At 31.5% G+C, this 17,861-nt stretch overlaps 3 protein-coding genes across 4 annotated transcripts; 1 reads left to right on the top strand and 2 right to left on the bottom strand.

Moving 5' to 3' along the window:
* Positions 1 to 2,982: 2,982 nt before the first annotated feature.
* On the bottom strand, positions 2,983 to 4,377 carry Bm9792 (Uncharacterized protein; the record flags this gene model as incomplete). Its single annotated transcript, XM_043079147.1, has 3 exons — positions 2,983 to 3,039; positions 3,856 to 4,005; positions 4,312 to 4,377. 3 exons carry the CDS (start codon positions 4,375 to 4,377, stop codon positions 2,983 to 2,985), a joined length of 273 nt encoding a protein of 90 aa, XP_042935081.1.
* A 1,913-nt stretch (positions 4,378 to 6,290) lies between these two features.
* Bma-ran-5 lies at positions 6,291 to 8,796 on the top strand (the record flags this gene model as incomplete). Of its 2 annotated transcripts, none has more annotated exons than XM_043079145.1 (6): positions 6,291 to 6,527; positions 6,779 to 6,946; positions 7,315 to 7,452; positions 7,642 to 7,756; positions 8,138 to 8,280; positions 8,638 to 8,796. In XM_043079145.1, 6 exons carry the CDS (start codon positions 6,291 to 6,293, stop codon positions 8,794 to 8,796), a joined length of 960 nt encoding a protein of 319 aa, XP_042935079.1. The 2 variants fall into 2 exon arrangements, with proteins under 2 accessions (XP_042935079.1, XP_042935080.1); XM_043079146.1 differs by having other exon boundaries at positions 6,776 to 6,946.
* A 614-nt stretch (positions 8,797 to 9,410) lies between these two features.
* Positions 9,411 to 11,949, bottom strand: Bm9793 (Uncharacterized protein; the record flags this gene model as incomplete). The annotated part of the gene is made up of 4 exons (XM_043079144.1): positions 9,411 to 9,738; positions 9,883 to 9,915; positions 11,020 to 11,202; positions 11,924 to 11,949. 4 exons carry the CDS (start codon positions 11,947 to 11,949, stop codon positions 9,411 to 9,413), a joined length of 570 nt encoding a protein of 189 aa, XP_042935078.1.
* Positions 11,950 to 17,861: the final 5,912 nt, after the last annotated feature.

Genomic DNA, 17,861 nt, shown 5'->3' with positions numbered 1-17,861 from the left:
TCGTTGATCTTCTCAAGAGTGTCAACGTATTTTTCGAGGCGCATCAACTTTTCTTTGATGATCCTTGCCCTTGCTTCATATTGCTGGCACAATACTTCTACTGTCGCTTTTTGGTCTAACGGAGTTAGATCCATTTGTTGTATTTCATCGAGGAGTCCCTCGAGATTCGCTTTTACTGGTGTAGCTTGAACAATTATACTGGCCGACATACCTCACCTCGGGCACCAAAAATTATTCTTTGTCGTGAAACCTCAAACTTGGGTAATTAAACCTTTATTTAACATGAAGCAAATAATAGCGCTTTATACATATCGTACGGATGCTACACCGATTAACAAACGCGTAACGAAAGATATAATTATAAAACATTAAAATGGTATCAAAACCACCCCAAAATGCAGAATGAACCACCGTATGGAGGACGATGGTTTATATGCATGACTGAGCTGACCAGATATCCGGCAGAGGATATTTAACTGATGTGAAACAAAGACTGCTAATAAAGGGTTTTGCTAACAAAGGGTTTACTAACAAAGGGTTTGTTGTGTGAGGAAAAGGAATAGATAAGAGGAATTTGTTAGTTTTGGATATAATAATTGAAATATTTCGTCTTTCACGACACTCCCGACCAGAAAAGGTGGGTAATGCGTGGTGTTCATAAGAAAGTGGGGGTTGTTTACTTCCATTGATCTGTTTTTGATCGTGTAAACTCTACAGGTTTCTGATGATGGTGCGGTGATAGTTGTTTGGTCCTCCTTTAATCGAGATTGTCGTTTTGTATTGCTCCTAGTTCGCATCGCAATAGGTTCCTGGAGCTCCTCAGTGTTCTGTTCGGTTTCCGGAAATTTCATATTTTCTTTCTTATTAGGTTCAAGATGAATTTCTTCATCATTAACTTCGAGAGGATATAAGACATTTATTGGACGATCGAGAAGTTTCCCAGTGGGAGTTTCCACCTGAACGTTCCTAACTTTACCGTCTTTATCGATTTTGATGTCCTTGATCCGTAATAATTTCCACATTCCTCTTGGAATTCCCGATTCATTTAAGAGTACAATCTCTCCCTTTCTTGGAGTTCTTTTTTGTGCTCCTTTGGATGAGGTAATTTCCCTTTGCGTGCGTTCTCTGAGGCTAGTTAAATATTCGGTTCTCCAGATTTCCCAAAAAACATTGAGAGTTTTAAGGGTACTTTCCCAGTGTCTCACGAGTTTTTCTCTGGTATCTAGTCTATAAGGGGTGAATTCTTCCTGCTTGCTATAAACTTCATTTATAGTAGATGGAGCGAAGCGTTAGGCAAAATAAAATCAATTGGACGTATAATGACGCAATCGTCAAAATTGGCGTAAGTTAGTGGTCGGGTATTAAGTATACCTTCAACTTCTGCAATTAATGTTACCAATTCCCTTTCCGCTAGGAATTTTCTGCCAATGGCTCTTCTTAGCGCATTTTTCGTTAACCCAATTAATCTCTCGTAGATTCCACCTTGCCACGGAGCCTTTGGTATAATATTTTTCCAAGTCATTCCTCCCTTTGCTAAGAAGTTGGAGACTTTGACTTGTGTCATAAGAGATCTGAAAGCCTGGAATTGAGTGGCATTGTCACTCAGAATTAGCTCAGGACACCCTCGTCTCGCAACAAATCTTCGGATAGCATGCAAAAAGGTTTCTGCGGATTGGTCTTCTGCTAATTCGAGATGTATGGCTCTTGTTGTAAAGCATGTAAATAATATTACCCACCTTTTTGTTGACACGCTATTGCCCTTGATTAAAAGAGGGCCAAAATAATCCACGCCAACATGTGCGAAGGCTCTAGATCGATTGACACGAGTTTCCGGGAGACTTGCCATTGGTGGTAATTTAAACGATCTGGAGTTCCAACGTTTACAGATTCGACATCTGTTTATTATTCGCTTTACTTCAGTCCTGCCTTTGGGAATCCAAAATCTACTCCTTAATTCTGAAACTGTATGGGCGATACCTGAATGACATAGATTTTCATGTTGGGGCTAGTTGAATGTGTTCCAACCATTTGTCGTTGATCTTCTCAAGAGTGTCAACGTATTTTTCGAGGCGCATCAACTTTTCTTTGATGATCCTTGCCCTTGCTTCATATTGCTGGCACAATACTTCTACTGTCGCTTTTTGGTCTAACGGAGTTAGATCCATTTGTTGTATTTCATCGAGGAGTCCCTCGAGATTCGCTTTTACTGGTGTAGCTTGAACAATTATACTGGCCGACATACCTCACCTCGGGCACCAAAAATTATTCTTTGTCGTGAAACCTCAAACTTGGGTAATTAAACCTTTATTTAACATGAAGCAAATAATAGCGCTTTATACATATCGTACGGATGCTACACCGATTAACAAACGCGTAACGAAAGATATAATTATAAAACATTAAAATGGTATCAAAACCACCCCAAAATGCAGAATGAACCACCGTATGGAGGACGATGGTTTATATGTATGACTGAGCTAACCAGATATCCGGCAGAGGATATTTAACTGATGTGAAACAAAGACTGCTAATAAAGGGTTTTGCTAACAAAGGGTTTGCTAACAAAGGTTTGTTGTGTGAGGAAAAGGAATAGATAAGAGGAATTTGTTAGTTTTGGATATAATAATTTAAATATTTCGTCTTTCATGACAGTTCCTGAAAATAAAGATATGTTCAATCTCGATAATCTCATTGATTTAATTCATTTAATCATGAAAATTTTCACACTTATTCCACACACAAAAATTCTCTATTTTATTACAAAAATAAAAAATTAGTGGCCAAACTTTGTTTTCTAGTTTAAGCCATTCTATTTACAACAAGATATGAAATCCAAATTTATTTATACCTCAATATATATATTACAAGCAGAACAACCAACCAACTAATCCAATTAATCATGAGAACTTACCAGTATTTTCTGTTATTTCCATCAAGAAGCGAAGAAGGTTCCGAAAACTACAGCAGGGTATGAACTTTCCACTATCTGGTGACAGTGTCACCGACAGTTCCACAAATCTCAGTTCGTTGACAAACATTCTAAAAAGTTTTTGTACGGAAAACTACATAACTTCAAAAATGGCTGCATATGGAAACAGTTATCAAAATTGTAGGATATTTAGAAAAGTATTTTTTGTTAATCATGGCAACAGAATATTGATAATTAAAAAAGCAATAGGCATGAATCAATGGAATTATAATTACTTTAAGAGAAACAAACCGAGCTGCAATAAAATCACTCAATATATGATTGTTAGTAAGAATACCACACTTATTGCCTAACAATATATGAAGAAAACGAAGTTTTGGCATCAGTAAAATGGGTTAAAATTTGACGGCAGATCTTAAAACTGAAAGCACAGTTTATTACAATTTTTTAAAAGGATTTAATATTAACTATCTTAACCTACTATGGATTCGTTACATAGTATGAGGATTGAAGTCCTTCATTAGGCCCGATATCAATTTTTTTGTCCTCACAAGTGCTTCAAAAAATGTTTACTAAACTTTTTGAAGTCTTCAAAGCATATGTATTGTTATATTTTGATTACATTAAACGATATCAATCCCAGGCAACAAGCATAATAACATTTATAAATATAACCGCATTTTTCAAAAATTTCTATCTGCACAAAGTGTTCCCGCAGAAATGGTAAGCATCGTAATATGTGGAAAAATATTTCGAATAACAATTTCGAGCTTTCTTATGAGGATCTAAATTCATACATGTAATTTAAGTTGATTTGCTATATTATAATAAGAATTAATCAAAAATTGACAACTGAAAATCAATTATGATAATTTTAGTAAAAATGTGTATTATGAAGAAAGATGAGATGTTTCAAAGAACCAAACCTTATCTTCATAAGCTTGAGGCAAACAGAACTGTTCGAAAAATCTGAAATCCTGCCCTGTAATTGTATCCAGTATACGACAGCTCTTATATATTTGCTGTAGCACATCTCTGAATCCTTTGCTGATCTTATCCCATCTTGATAAACACAACTGAAGCAATCAAGGACTGTTAATAATGTTGATAGCCAAGCTTTTTCTCAATAATTCAGATCCAACAGGAAGTCATTTGTATAAATTAGAAATGATATCGTTCTAGGAATGATTATTAGCCCTTGCTACATATACATATATATATATATATATATATATATATATTATTACTATATCATATTTTAAATGAAGTGTATTTGTGTGGAATAGAATCACTGTACTTCACATAACATGCATTTATTTTTATTTTAATTAGACATTCATAATTAATTAAGTGGTCTCTACTTGAGAATAATAAGAAAGAACCTGAACAGGTGAAATGTAGGAACAGATCTGTTCAATGATTTCATCAGGTAAATCCAATACATTCATGTTTTCCCGTATTAATATGTATGTCATTGTTTACTGATGCTAATATATGCGTAAAACATTTGCTGAAATCTGTAATATTTAATCAAATGATTGATTATAAGCAGAATATAATCGGAATGATAATGTCGAAATGATAAAAGGCAATGATAAGTTCATAACAAAAAAAAGTTCAAACTGTCAGGAACAACTACTATGGTTCTTTCCAAATTTTTGAAAAAAAACTTTTAAGAAACAGATGACAATCAATTAAATGAAAGATAAAATAGAAATGAAACTTCAAGTAATGATAGAAGTAAACAAGAAAATACAACTTTTGTTGTGGATAATTTAAAAATAATGAAGAAGTAATATATCTGAATTAGTGGAGAATATGACAGTTTCAGTTTGAGTTCATTTGATAATATGAAAGGATAGTTAGTCAATAACAAAATGTTATGAAAAAATCATCAAAATGAAATGAAATGTAAGATGAAAAGGGCATAAAATGATGGAAATATCTGAATAAATTACAACAAATTTTTTTTTTTTTGTTTTTTGAAAATTACTAAGCATTGCTTAATTAGCATCGATGTGTCATCACATCATCTGTAAATAGTAAAGACGAATGAAATGGAATAATTTCTTGAGAATGTTATAGCATTTAAAAGTAATGTGGTAAATAAACTGAAAATAATAGAAATTTGAAAAAAAAAAAAACAGAAGTACTTCCCACTGATACGAATTATAAGATTCCAAATTTGTATGTATGTAGGTAGGTAGGCTATACGTGTATGTGTATATGTATGTTATGCATGTGTGTATGTGTGTAGGTATGTATGTATGTATGCTTTATATTTGAAAATAGAGAAAATGTAGAGAGGAAAGAGAGAAGCAAAGTGTAGGTGAAGAGAAGATGAAAGATGCGGTAAATGAAAGAAAACAAAGTGCGCATTTTTGGTATCAAAAATAACATTCATGAGAGGTAAGAGAAGAGAATCAAAATGATTAATATCATTTCTATCATATCTACTCCATAAGGCAGATTAAATGATAGCGAAAGAGAATATTTCTAATAGAAAAAAGAAAAAATGGACTTTGAATAAAAGAATTTGACGAATGTGTAGGACAAAGTTTTATCTTTAATTATAATTAATCATTTTGAACAACGAAGAGAGAAAAATAATAAAAGATATTTATTTATTTAAACAGGTGTGAATGTGAAAATAATCTTCGAATTTTATGCGATGGTAACCAAGGTAGAGTTAATTATTAGCACCTGGGAAGACAGGTGTTACGGAAAAAGAAGGAGAGAGAGAGGGAGAGGGAGAAAAAGAGAGAAGAACAATCAACAATTAAAGTAATTGTCGAAATATTTGATAAAGGTGGAATGTGAGAGTGTTCAGAGAAAGAAATATGCAGTGGAAAGACAGGAGAGATATTAGAAAACTGATAAAAGTAGCAGACTAACATGAGAGACATTAGAGAACGAGAAAATGATAAAGTAAGTTCAGTTGAAACTTGCTAGAGATTTCAGTTAGAGAAAAAAATACGGCCAGAGATAATTGACAAAATTTCGACGGAGTTGCGGCGGGTTTTTATTCACTTTGCAAATAGCAGGGATTGCTGAGTTCTTTTTGAGTGTCTTTTTGATGAATAATTCCAATGTATGATTATTTACTCTTTCATAAGTATTACAGGTAGTTTGAATAATCGATTATTTATAGTAATAATAAACATTTTTGTTCGTACTTTGTATTTTTATTAGAGGAAATTATTGTACGTATGCGAGGACGGAAGTAGCGTGCAGATGGTATATTAGCGATGTGATAAGTTTTATTAGTATTCACGAACAGTGGAAATGGGTTGCTGTCAGTTTCATGGTTATAGAAGTACTGTTTGAAAAAAGGATTTTTTCATTCAAGATACCAACAACAATGACAACGAAACGAATCGCATTTAAATCTTCGAAACTATCCTCTGCAGCAGACCAGCTATGGTCAGCTAGTAAGAATGGTTTCAAGGCGGATGAGAAAAATATAAAATTGGATCTTGGAAAAACGCTTGCTAAGGATAAACCGGAAAGGAATGCAAATATAGAGACCGTAAAGAATACTGGTGATAGTTTTATATTTGGCTCCAAATTATCCGAAAAAGTTATTATCAACAATGGAGTATGTATTTGTTTTCTTCTCTTTTCCGTTATTTTTTTTTTTCTTGTCTTTGCCGTAGACGAAACTTCCAATTAAATGACTTATCAAATAAGAAATAAAAATAAAAGCGAAGTGAAGTTAGACGTATAATTGTATATATTACTTATAACATGTTCTATACGAGGTTAATAGACAACACAATTTGAAACTGTTGCTTTTTAAAGGAACCATTACTTGTGGTTTTCCAATGATTATAATACGAATTTTAGCAGGATAATATGCGAGAACAAACTACTGCTTTTACAAGTGAACATACCGCAGCAAAAAGTGAAACCAAATGTGATGCTCCGAAAAGTGTCACGGAGGTATTTGAAGAAATCAAACAGAAAGGAGCTTCATCATCCTTTATTACCAGTCATAAAGTAAAAGAATCAGTTGCAGTGAGTTTTAATCGACTTCAAATTTTAATTAATAATTTTTGACAAGAAATCTTTAAGAAATGCGCTTCTAGAAATTACATCAGTATTTGTATTATTCTTTTTCTCTAGCTATGCTTAGCTTCTTTTTGCTTCGACGAATTCTTTTGGAATTAATATTTTTATTTCTAACTGCAGCATTTTTTCATAACACATGACTTTAGCATCATTAAGTTTTCTTTCTCAACTTTTAAAAATAAATTCGGGACGGGTTTTGTAAGTTGGTCTCATAATAGCATCATTAAGTCTTCTCAACTTTTAAAAATACTTTAAAAAAAAAAAATTTTGTAAGTTCTACGTAAATTTAATTGCCCTATTTTGTCTTGTTATAGGAATTAGAGGCAACCTCCGCTTCATCGAGTTCAGTTACTAACGAAGGTAATTCAATTATGCCTTCCGAGAAAACTGAGTCAGTTCCACCAAAACTGGATGTTTTTACTGGTGAAGAGGGTGAAGTAAACATATACCGCGTAAGTTTTTCTTGAGAAGTTTGGTGTGGAAGTTAGTTTCGTTGTGATAAGCTTTTCTTTGACAAAATACAAAATCTCAAACCTATTAGAGATATATTGGAAATAATTAAAGCGTATTTAATAAGCAAACTGTAATTGAAATTGAAGGTATCTTTAATAATAAGGTATAATATGGCATATTTAATTTAGGTAATGTGTAAATTACATTCATTTGATAGTTCAACAAAATCATGGGTAGAGCGTGGGATGTCTTGCTTACGCATTAATGAACGAGGTGAAGAACCACCTTACACTTATCGAATCGGTAATGACTTTCATTATTTGCTTTCCCTTTCATTTTTTATAGAGCTTTACGCTTACAATTCATGCACTAAAGTTACAGTTTTCTCTATCAAATTACCTTCGATACCTTTTTTCAGAAGTTGAACACATTTCAAAATGCATGTGTTTGTAATGATCACGGGAATGATAGAATTAACTTAGGTGTAAGGGAAGACATATTGCGTGAAGCTGTTAGCTGGGATACAAAAAATAGGCCTCTCGGATTTTCATCGCATTTAACGAAACTTTTTATCCTAATATTGTAGAATGAATATTTGTCTGTTTCTTATTTAGTTTTACTCGAGTTTTTTGTTAATAATAATGATGAATTTCATTTGATTTAATCAAGTCAAGATAGTTTTAGTTGGTCGAGTAATGGGCAATCAAAGAGTAGTGCTTAATTCACAGATATTTCCTGATATGATCGTTGAAAAATTGTCAATGAAACGGGTGAAATTCTCAGCCACAGCGCCAGATTCAGAAGTTCCTACACTTTTTCTTGCTACAGTATGAATTTTCTGTAACCGTTCCCTCTGCTTTCTGTGCTCTAATTTGTTAAAACTAATGGACCATTATTAGTCTTCGAGAATAAAAGAGGTTTTTTAGCTATGAATTTAAGAATCGGGTTCAGTCAAAGTCTCATTTTTGTATAGTTCAATTTTAATTTTAGAAGTTGTGCCCTAGACGCTGCTGTGTTTTTCAGAAATTCTGAAATCATTTATATTTAGCAGAGAAAACTTATATTTAACAGATTAGCAGAGATAGTGCACTTTACTGATAGATTTGTTATATATTTTTGATTTCCTTTGCCTACTTCGTTACGAAATGATTTTCATCATCTTCCTAACTTAATGTCTTTTTAAGGCATCTGAATTTGTAGCCGCACAACTTTATGGAACTCTCTCTCGAATTGTGGAAAATAAGAAAAAAGAAGCAACACGTAAAAGGAAAATTTCAGACACAGTTCCAGAGGAAGATAACATCGACTCTACTGCATCTAAAAAAGTACTGGCTGAAAATTAAGTTCATATTTTATCCATCACTTTAAAATAAAGCTTTTGCTGATTGGGTCAAGTCATCATTTAGTGGTGGTCTTTATTATTTACGTCGATATTTTTAAACTAGCAATAAAAATCATTTCTTGCACACATGACTTACGTTAGAACTGAATTGAATAAATTACTTTGTAAATCTGTGAGTTTATATTTATTTTTCTTGTTTAAATTCGTTGAAGCGGTTTCCATAATATATTAACTAGTTATTAATAATCACGAAGTTCCTTCATTTCAGGATATTTTTAAAAAAAAAAAAAAAAAAAAAAAAAAAAAACCAAAAAAAATTCCACAAATCGAGACCTGAAATAAAACTCTTGCGAAACTGATAAAGAAAACCGGAACCGTTCAGAAAGCAACGAAGTATCAACTTCAAGAAATGAGAGTTCAAGAAATCGTTCCTGGCATTGTGCCAACTTGGCGAAGCGCAGCGCCAATTTAAAATTTTTGTAGCACAAAACCCACCGAAGAGAACCGAATAACTTTTACATTCAAACAAATACAAAACGATGAACTCATCTGAAATTGCTCAAAACATATCAGGAAGAATAAATACACTGCAAAATTACAACCGCTTTAAATCAGTTAAAGATTCCAATTATTGGCCAAAGTTTTCACATTTTTAAATGTTTCAAAATATAAAAAAATAAAACACGTTTGTCTCCGATTACGACTAAAATCATCGTGCGGTGGTTCGTAACCCCGAGATCGACGATCATCATCATAATCTCTATAACGAAGCATGCGATTACGATTATCACTATAATAACGCCTACCACCATTATTATGAAGCTGTTGTTGTTGTAATCCTCGATTATCATTGCGTTCACAATCTCGATCACATCCCGCAAACCTCCACAACCAATGCCAATGCCTCATCACAAACAACGTGTAAATCCATAGTTTGCTGTTGCTGAGATAAATATTATTCACTGGTTTTATGAAAGCTTGAAAATTTATAAAACGAGTTTAAATGCCAGTTCGGGAAAAATTTTTCTTTTTTTTTTTTTATCAAAAGCCCAGATGTTTTACAAAACTTAACAGAACTTAACAGGACCTTAAAATTATCGGCAGTTTTTGCTCGAAGGTTCTGAACAACACTATCCATTTTAAGATCGAGAAAGGTTTGCATTGCCTCCTGTTTTCATTGATCAAAGATTCTAGCTTCAGAAACAGTCTCTCATCACAAGACACGATATCTTCACCTAAGCAAAATCAAACAAATATTAATTGTGAGATGTAAGCCACAAAATAATTCAAAATATTTTTCATGAATCAACAGAACACTTTACCCATATCACCTACATTCATCGCATTTTTCACCACCTAATCTTTTCCTTTTGAACGGGAAAAGTTGCTAGTATGGTCAACAAATTTATTCACGGAAATGAAATTGAATTAAAAAAATCAGGAGGAATTGAATCTATCACAAAGGGATTCGTTTAACCCTCTTCAAAAAATGCATGGCAAAGTAAGTGAGGTGAGTGAAAACCAAAATTAAAATAAAATTCTTAAGATTTATACTCCTTCTCTTTCTCCAATCAGAAAGCTCATCTCTAGTACTTTGGAAACAGTGTTATCATACTAGTAGTAATGAGAAAAATAGAAAATCGTAATGGTAATAATGATGGTAATGAAAACGATAATAAAACTAATTATAAGATTAACAATAATATTAATAACAACAACATTAATAAGTTAAACAATCTTAATTAAAATGATGAAATTACACTTAGTACTACACATTTACAGTCTAACAACTTTTTGACCAGGAAGGTCTTTTCACTTCCTTATATCACCAATTTTTGGAAATTTAACGGAAACAATTTCTTCAAAAATGATCCCATCTAATGCATAATCGTCAACTATATCGCCAAAAGAGCAATAAGTGATTCCACTATTCTGTAGCATACAGTGAGAACCATTTCATCAGTTAATTGGTTCAAAAATTTAATGCTTCGATGTGAAAAAAGCGAGCTCGCAACCCGTTCATCTTCAATTTATTGAAATAATTAATCATAATAATCATTTTCAGTAACTGATCGCAGCGAAGCATTAATAAATATGCATGAATTATTTAAAAGAAATTTTTGAACTATGGATTACTAGGGGAGAGGAAAAGACAAGGAGAGAGAGAGAGAGAGAGAGAGAAATAGAAATTTCAGTATGAATGATTTGAAAGAGTAATACTTACGTAACTACCGCATTTCGCATTTCGGCATCTGTTCGATCTCTTTCCTCTTTCAACCGTTTTTCGAAATTTTCTGCTTGTTTTTCAAAATTTAAACTTAAACTTTTCCAGTGGTGATATAAAGCATCCAAACGATCCAGATTTCCTGATTTCTGCTGTCTTTTATCACCATTTGCTACACTGTTTCTGAAATAAATAACCTTGAAGAGTTTTTTCTAGGGATTCTATATGATCACGAATTGCACAAAAACATGAAAAGAAGCCAACATAGTTGATCGAACGAAAAGACCATTGTAATATATCTGCTTATGATTTATTGAGAAGAGAACTATTAGCTCAAGAATAAAGTTACAAAAATTCATTACAACTCAAAATTACAAAAAAAAAAAAAAAAAAAGAAAAAAAGGAATACTAAGCTTCAAGGTATAAAAGATACTCATCATCTTTAGCATCTATATTTAAAGTTGAAATTATTTGCTCGTCGTTGTTTTCATCAGCACCTCCATGAGAGAGAGTGAAGAAGAGAGGAGGGAGAGAAGGGAAAGAGGGAAAAAGAAGAGGAAGGGGGGAGATAGAGGGGACAGGAGAGAGGGAAGAGAGGAAGATGACGTAGGACGGAGGGAGGACAGGAGGCAGGAAGAGGAGAAGAGGGAGAGCAGGAGGGGAAGGATAGAGAAGACAGGAGAGAGAGGAGAAGAGGGAAGAGAAAGGGGAAGAGGAAGGGGAGGGAGTGAAAGAAGAGGAGGGAGAAGAGGGAGAGGAGAAGGGGAGGGAAGGGGAGGAGGAGAGGGGAGCGGAAAATTCAACTCACCGTTCTCCAGGGGAGCATGTTTGCGATACTGGCAGCAAACAGTAACCGATATCAGAAACTGATCAGATCAAAAATCCCGAACTTTCTATGACCTACTTCCCGCTTTGCAGGTAGAAGAACATAACCACACAAATATCAATCAGTCTAGAATAGGAACAAATTTTGACGAAATAAACAGATGCTGAACGGAATCGATGATTACGTGAAGTGAAATTCGTGGGACCCACGTGGGTTAACACTAAGTGATATGTATGATATGTTTAACAACAGTAGAAAAGTAATCACAACACTGGATAGAAATTCAAGCACGAAGAAGTGACAAACAAATGTCATAATTTAGAGCCAATATTTCAACCAGTTAGTCATATTTGTCATGGCCATGATAAACTATCTACACAAAAGAATTCTCTTCTGGTTCGTATAAATGATATTAGTCATCAATAATATATGCAAATGTACATAAAATAATCCATGAATTAATCCTCACAAATTGAATGCATTGCGATTAATTGTCCTGGAAATATTCTAGTACAAACATCATATTGTGTCTGTTTCAATGCGACATTTGTTTACTATTGTTTGACAAATAGTAGAATTTGAAATGACGTAAAATTTCATCCCACATTTACACATTGTATATGATATATCTGAGGAAAATTTTTAAATCTTCAATAAGATTTTAAGCCAAATGATTAACTGATAATAGCCAAATGATCAACTGAGAGCATATTTTTATGTTTTGTAACGAATATAAGTTGTTATTTTTATGCGTTCAATAAATGATCCTTATTAAGGAAGTTTTTATTTTATTTCTTCATTTACTATTAGTAAAATAGATTTCGGTGAAATCGCTGAAATAATGAAATCTGATTGACATTCATCTTCACGATATGTTTTTGATAATTATCAGAGAAATGAATACTGATTGATGCCTTTTATTATTGTTAGTAACAAATTCATTTTTTTTCCAGTGATATTTTACGCAAGTATAGTATCAATTTTTACGTGACCACAATAGGAAAAAACATGAGAATATGCAGATAAAGTTGATTCAGCGGGAGTATTCAATTATTTATTTTCAGTTTTTTTTTTTTTTTTTTTTTTTTTGAAAATATGACAATATAATAGTAACATTTATCTTATGTAAGCAAATCTTCATTGTACAACCACAGCTTTCAGCATTTGAAATGCATACATAATGAAGAAATTTACTAGAAATATTTCGAAAAAAATTTACATTGGTTAAGAGATATATGCTAAATGTTAATTGTATAAGATAGATTTTATCAGTGTTTTTTCCTAATCTGTCATCTCTCTTATACGTGCATACAAAATGAAGAAATTTACCAGAGATATTTTGAAAAAAATTCACATTCTTTAAGAGATATATGCTAAATGTTAATTGTATAATACAGATGTTATTAGTGTTTTTTCTAAATATTTTGCATATAAAATAATTCGTGAGAATATGAAAAGTTCACTTCCTGATTTTGCAACTTCTCGAAATATGTTAACATAGCAGGCGGTTTCTTCAATACAAAAACTTTAGAAATCTTTGGTCAGATGTACTACAAATTATGGGTCACAATTAAGAATTGCTTATTACATGATAACCGATAATTTTCCTCCATAATAGCTTGAAGAAAGAGATGTATGCTAAATTTTGCAAATTTACCAGCCGACGATTGATTTTCAGAGATCGGTAAGGCATCAGGCTAAATTCCATAAATAAAAGATATGACATGATCTATCACTAACTTCTAAATTTCACCTGTAATCTATTTTTCCCTGCAGAAAGTGACCGATGTTTAGTTTGCCCAGCGAATGATTGTTCAGGAAAAGCATCTGAGGTGGATGAGTCCAATCTGTGCGACGGTATATGTAAAAAATACGTGGAAGAAGGTAAATACATAACGATAAGTTGCTGTCAAGCAAAAATATGCTCCGCTTGTTTCGAGACTATTTCCGGTCGTAAATATTCAACAGGTACTGATTTTGATCATTCCAAGTTGCTTATTTTGAAGAATTTTAACAAGATTTCAATTATTGAGGATATGCAATACTTCACAAATTTATTGATTCATTTTTATTGTTTTAAGAGGCTTTTATGACGTGCAGTCTTACTGTTATAAAAAGAAGTAGACCTTTTAAATTTAAAATTCACTGTGTTTTCCGGAAAATGTTTTTTGAAACGAAATAAAATATCTTTTTCAGAAAGGTGTTCTTCTACTGAATGCCTTAGACATGCTGACGTTAGTGGAATTGAATCGAAATATTTGCTCCTTCTTACTAATTATCATGGCTGAAATTGTCGATAAATTAAGAAATTATCTATTCTCAAGAAAAATCAGATTATCAAAAATACTGATAGTTTAAAACAAACTGATTCCTGTAAAAACAAAATTCTAAAAACGAAATTCGAGTAACTGCTAGCCTCTCTTTTTAAAAATAAGAGTAGTTAATTCAATGCGATACATATCTATCAGATAGCTTGATGCCAAGCTGAAGTCAAATGTAAAAACTTGCCAATTCATGAAATGACAATAAAATGAATTTAAGGATGTAATACTGAGTATTATCAGCTGAAAACAAATAATATTGATTGCATCCCTCTTGATCTCTAATATTCCTTTCTTCAAGTTTCTTATCATACACTGCCTTCTAATATAATATTCGGCATATATATATATATATATCATCACGAAGTCGTCTTGGCTATTTCTGGAACATTTAGATTTATGAATCACATTCCTAAATGGATCTTTTACGGATGTTCGTTGTTATTTTATTACTTTTGGGCAAAAATTTGGAATTCTAAATCATTCTTTCTTCATTTCAAAATGGAGGCACTTTGTTTTCTGAGTAGTGTTGTTTAAGCGATGTTGTTGTCACAAATATTTAGTTCGTGCTTGTGCAATATTTCTCGACTGTCCATTGAAACATCGATTTTCATTTAATGAAAAAAAAAAAAAAAGAACGATTTACTTTCATTAACTTTGCAGTACTGGTTTATTAAAATACCATGAAATTTGATATTTTTAATGCTCTTTAAGTTAAATAACTTCATTGCTTATCGAATGGAATATATATAACAATGTTTGTGAATTTGAAGAGACAGTTTTTATTTTAGCTACAAGTTAATCCAACCAAATAAGAAGGTTAGCCATTAACTTTGGTGACATTGCTCAACTTCGCTTCCAACCTATCACATTTAGCTTTTGATAGTAACATTATAGTTGTAATTGACTTTACATATGTCTTTATTCTTTCAGTCGTTTGCAACTTTTAAATGGTTGAAAAATTTTCTGTATCTTGTCTCATTTTTCTTTAAATGAGGACGCGCAGAAAAGTATTTAACGTCTTGTCAACAGAATCAAAGTGTTTTTGTTATTGTTAATGTTGTTGTATGGCATTCATGTGTCACTCTCTTCTTGATTATTATTTTAATTCGTATTGAAAATTTCGTTTTTTGTGGATAGTTTCATTGTGCATAAAAGCTTTTCTGCGATGCATTAGAATGATGTTAATGTCAGAAGAGTAAAACTAAAATGTTATGCAGAACAGTTAAAGTGCATTTGTCGGAATTGATTAATTAATTAATGGTGTCTAGCGGGAAGTGGTATTGGAGAAGCAATGTGAATGGAAACAGGCTATGACAATGAATTATTACAGCATAAAAATACTTGGATGTTTTGGTCTTGGAGAAGTTTCCAATTGAAAAGGACTGTGCCACAAGTTCTGCAATATATGGCAAAAGTTATATGTGTATGTGTTTCATATAAAGGCGAACGAATTTCGGGTTGTTTTATTTATACTATTAGATTTTAGATGGGATTAAATCCTTATGTTCCAATATTTTTATATAATGGTAGAATGAAGTGGGAATTTTCATGTTTTCAGACTAATTATCTTGTAAAATTAAAATTTATTGTACAAAGATTTTGAATTTAATTCACGGATGCAATTCCATTGTCCGTGCATCCTATATTTTCTTATACATTTTAATTGAAGAGAATACATTAATCACTGCACATACATTTTATCTATTTCAATTCCCGCAGCTCTATGAAAAGTCACATATATGCAAGATTAGTATTAAACTTTACAAGTATCTTTGATGTCAAACATTTCTTGATTTCCATAAAATTTTAAAAATTCAAAATTTTTAAAAATCGATACATCATTTTAATTTTTGGCGTTTTTCTAGTGTTAATTTTAGAGCAATTAGCTGAGTTCAGTTAGTTCATTACACGTAGTACAGTGCATCTTGGCTTTATTGGAATTATTCAATAAATTTTATTGTGTTTTTAATGTAAACTAAAGTTCTTAATTATGACACAACAAATTTCCGAGAGTTACTATTGAAAAAACATATTTGGCATTATTTTGCTTACATATGAATTTTTTTTTCTTTTTTAATAAGATAAGCATTTTTAGAGTGGCGATATCAGCAAGGAGTGATAAAGTTGAGAAGCTGAAATGGACGCTCTGTTTGAATGGTTCCAAAAATGTTCATTAACTAGAAACAGTACTAATAATACAAAGTATCACTTTTTAAAGTAAGTTTATTTTGATATTAGTTATTGACTTTCAAAATTAATAGTTTTAAAAAAAAAATTTTGGACAAGGATGCATTATTTTAAAATTATGTATTTCTACTCAAATTAATAATAATGTTCTCAAAATTATTTATCTTTCCAGTTATTAGTTATCACATGTGGCACTAATCCAACTCTCTTTTTTAATATTAATGTTAAGGTTTGTTTGAGTAATACTGATTCTTTAAAAATTTCTATTCAAATTGTGTTTCATTAAATTAGGTTTTACTTGTCACCGACTGTCTCGAAAGTTGACAGAATAGAAAATCCAGTCCAAGTTTTTTCTCCTTTTATTTTATTCAGATTCATTCAATTCAAGTTTTTATCCGATTCTCTCTCTACAATTTAAGTAGAAATATAAGAAATAAGAAAAAGTAATAAGTGAAAAATTGGATGAAAGTATAAGATTACTTTACTATCAAAAAAAACTAACAATTAGCATAAGTCCATCATTCTTATTAACTATATTAAGTTTTGAATTAGTTAATGATAAATTTATACTAATTGTTAGTTGCTGACTAAATTCAATCAAAAAACTGTCAAAAATTTGCAGTCTATAGGATTAGAACACTTTTTTTAGAAAAATAATAAGTTTTAAATTAATGATTTTTCTGTACGAAGAGAGAGGGATAGAGTAAGAGGGAGAAGGAGAATTTTTCTTATTTCATTTCTTATCTGTATAAATGTTTCAATAATTTGGTTACTTCATATATTTCTTTTTTCTTCATCAAAAATAAATGACCATGTTTATTCTTTGTTGTTTAAATTGTGAAAGAGTACTTGTGTGTTAATAAAAATTTAATTACTTTAAAATCGTTCTCTGTTGAACCATTCGCCTTTTACTTTTCTTTTTTTAAAGTGAGTTTTTTTTTATCTCTGTGTTTTTTTGCATAAGTTTAAAGAAATCTGAGTTTATGATTCTTTGGAATTTCTTTCCTTTCCACTTATTAGTTTTAGTAATTTTTGCAATAAAAAAAAAAAATTTATTAATGAGATGTAATCATAAGCAAGCAAACACTGTTGATATTTTTTGGTTGACTATTTGAATGTAATTCATTTTAATATTTCTCGAGAAAAAAAGCTACCTTGAAACGCTACCTTGAAATGTGTGAAATTAAAAATTACAATTAATGTTAGTTGCTTCATCATATAGTAATGTAAGTTGTTACATTCAATAATATTATCACCAAGTAAAATTCAGGAAAATATGAGAATTTATTATGAAAATCATAGTGCTATATCATAATTCTGTTATACTGTTTTCATTTCAGCTTAGCATTTTACACAAAAAATGAATTTTCGCCATTTTATTTGAAATTTTCATTTTTTTTTTTGAAATTTAAGGGAACTGCAAGAAAAGTAAAGTGTAAGATTAGAAAATTCGAGAGTCTTGGGAAGAGAGAGAGAGAGAGGAAACTGATCATTCTGGAAATAAT

The sequence above is a fragment of the Brugia malayi genome, assembly GCF_000002995.4.
Source record: "Brugia malayi strain FR3 genome assembly, contig: Bm_v4_Chr2_contig_001, whole genome shotgun sequence".
In the NCBI taxonomy this organism is placed as follows: Eukaryota; Metazoa; Nematoda; class Chromadorea; order Rhabditida; family Onchocercidae; genus Brugia; species Brugia malayi.
Note: the sequence above shows the minus strand (reverse complement) of the source record. Positions and strands in the feature narration are given on the sequence as shown.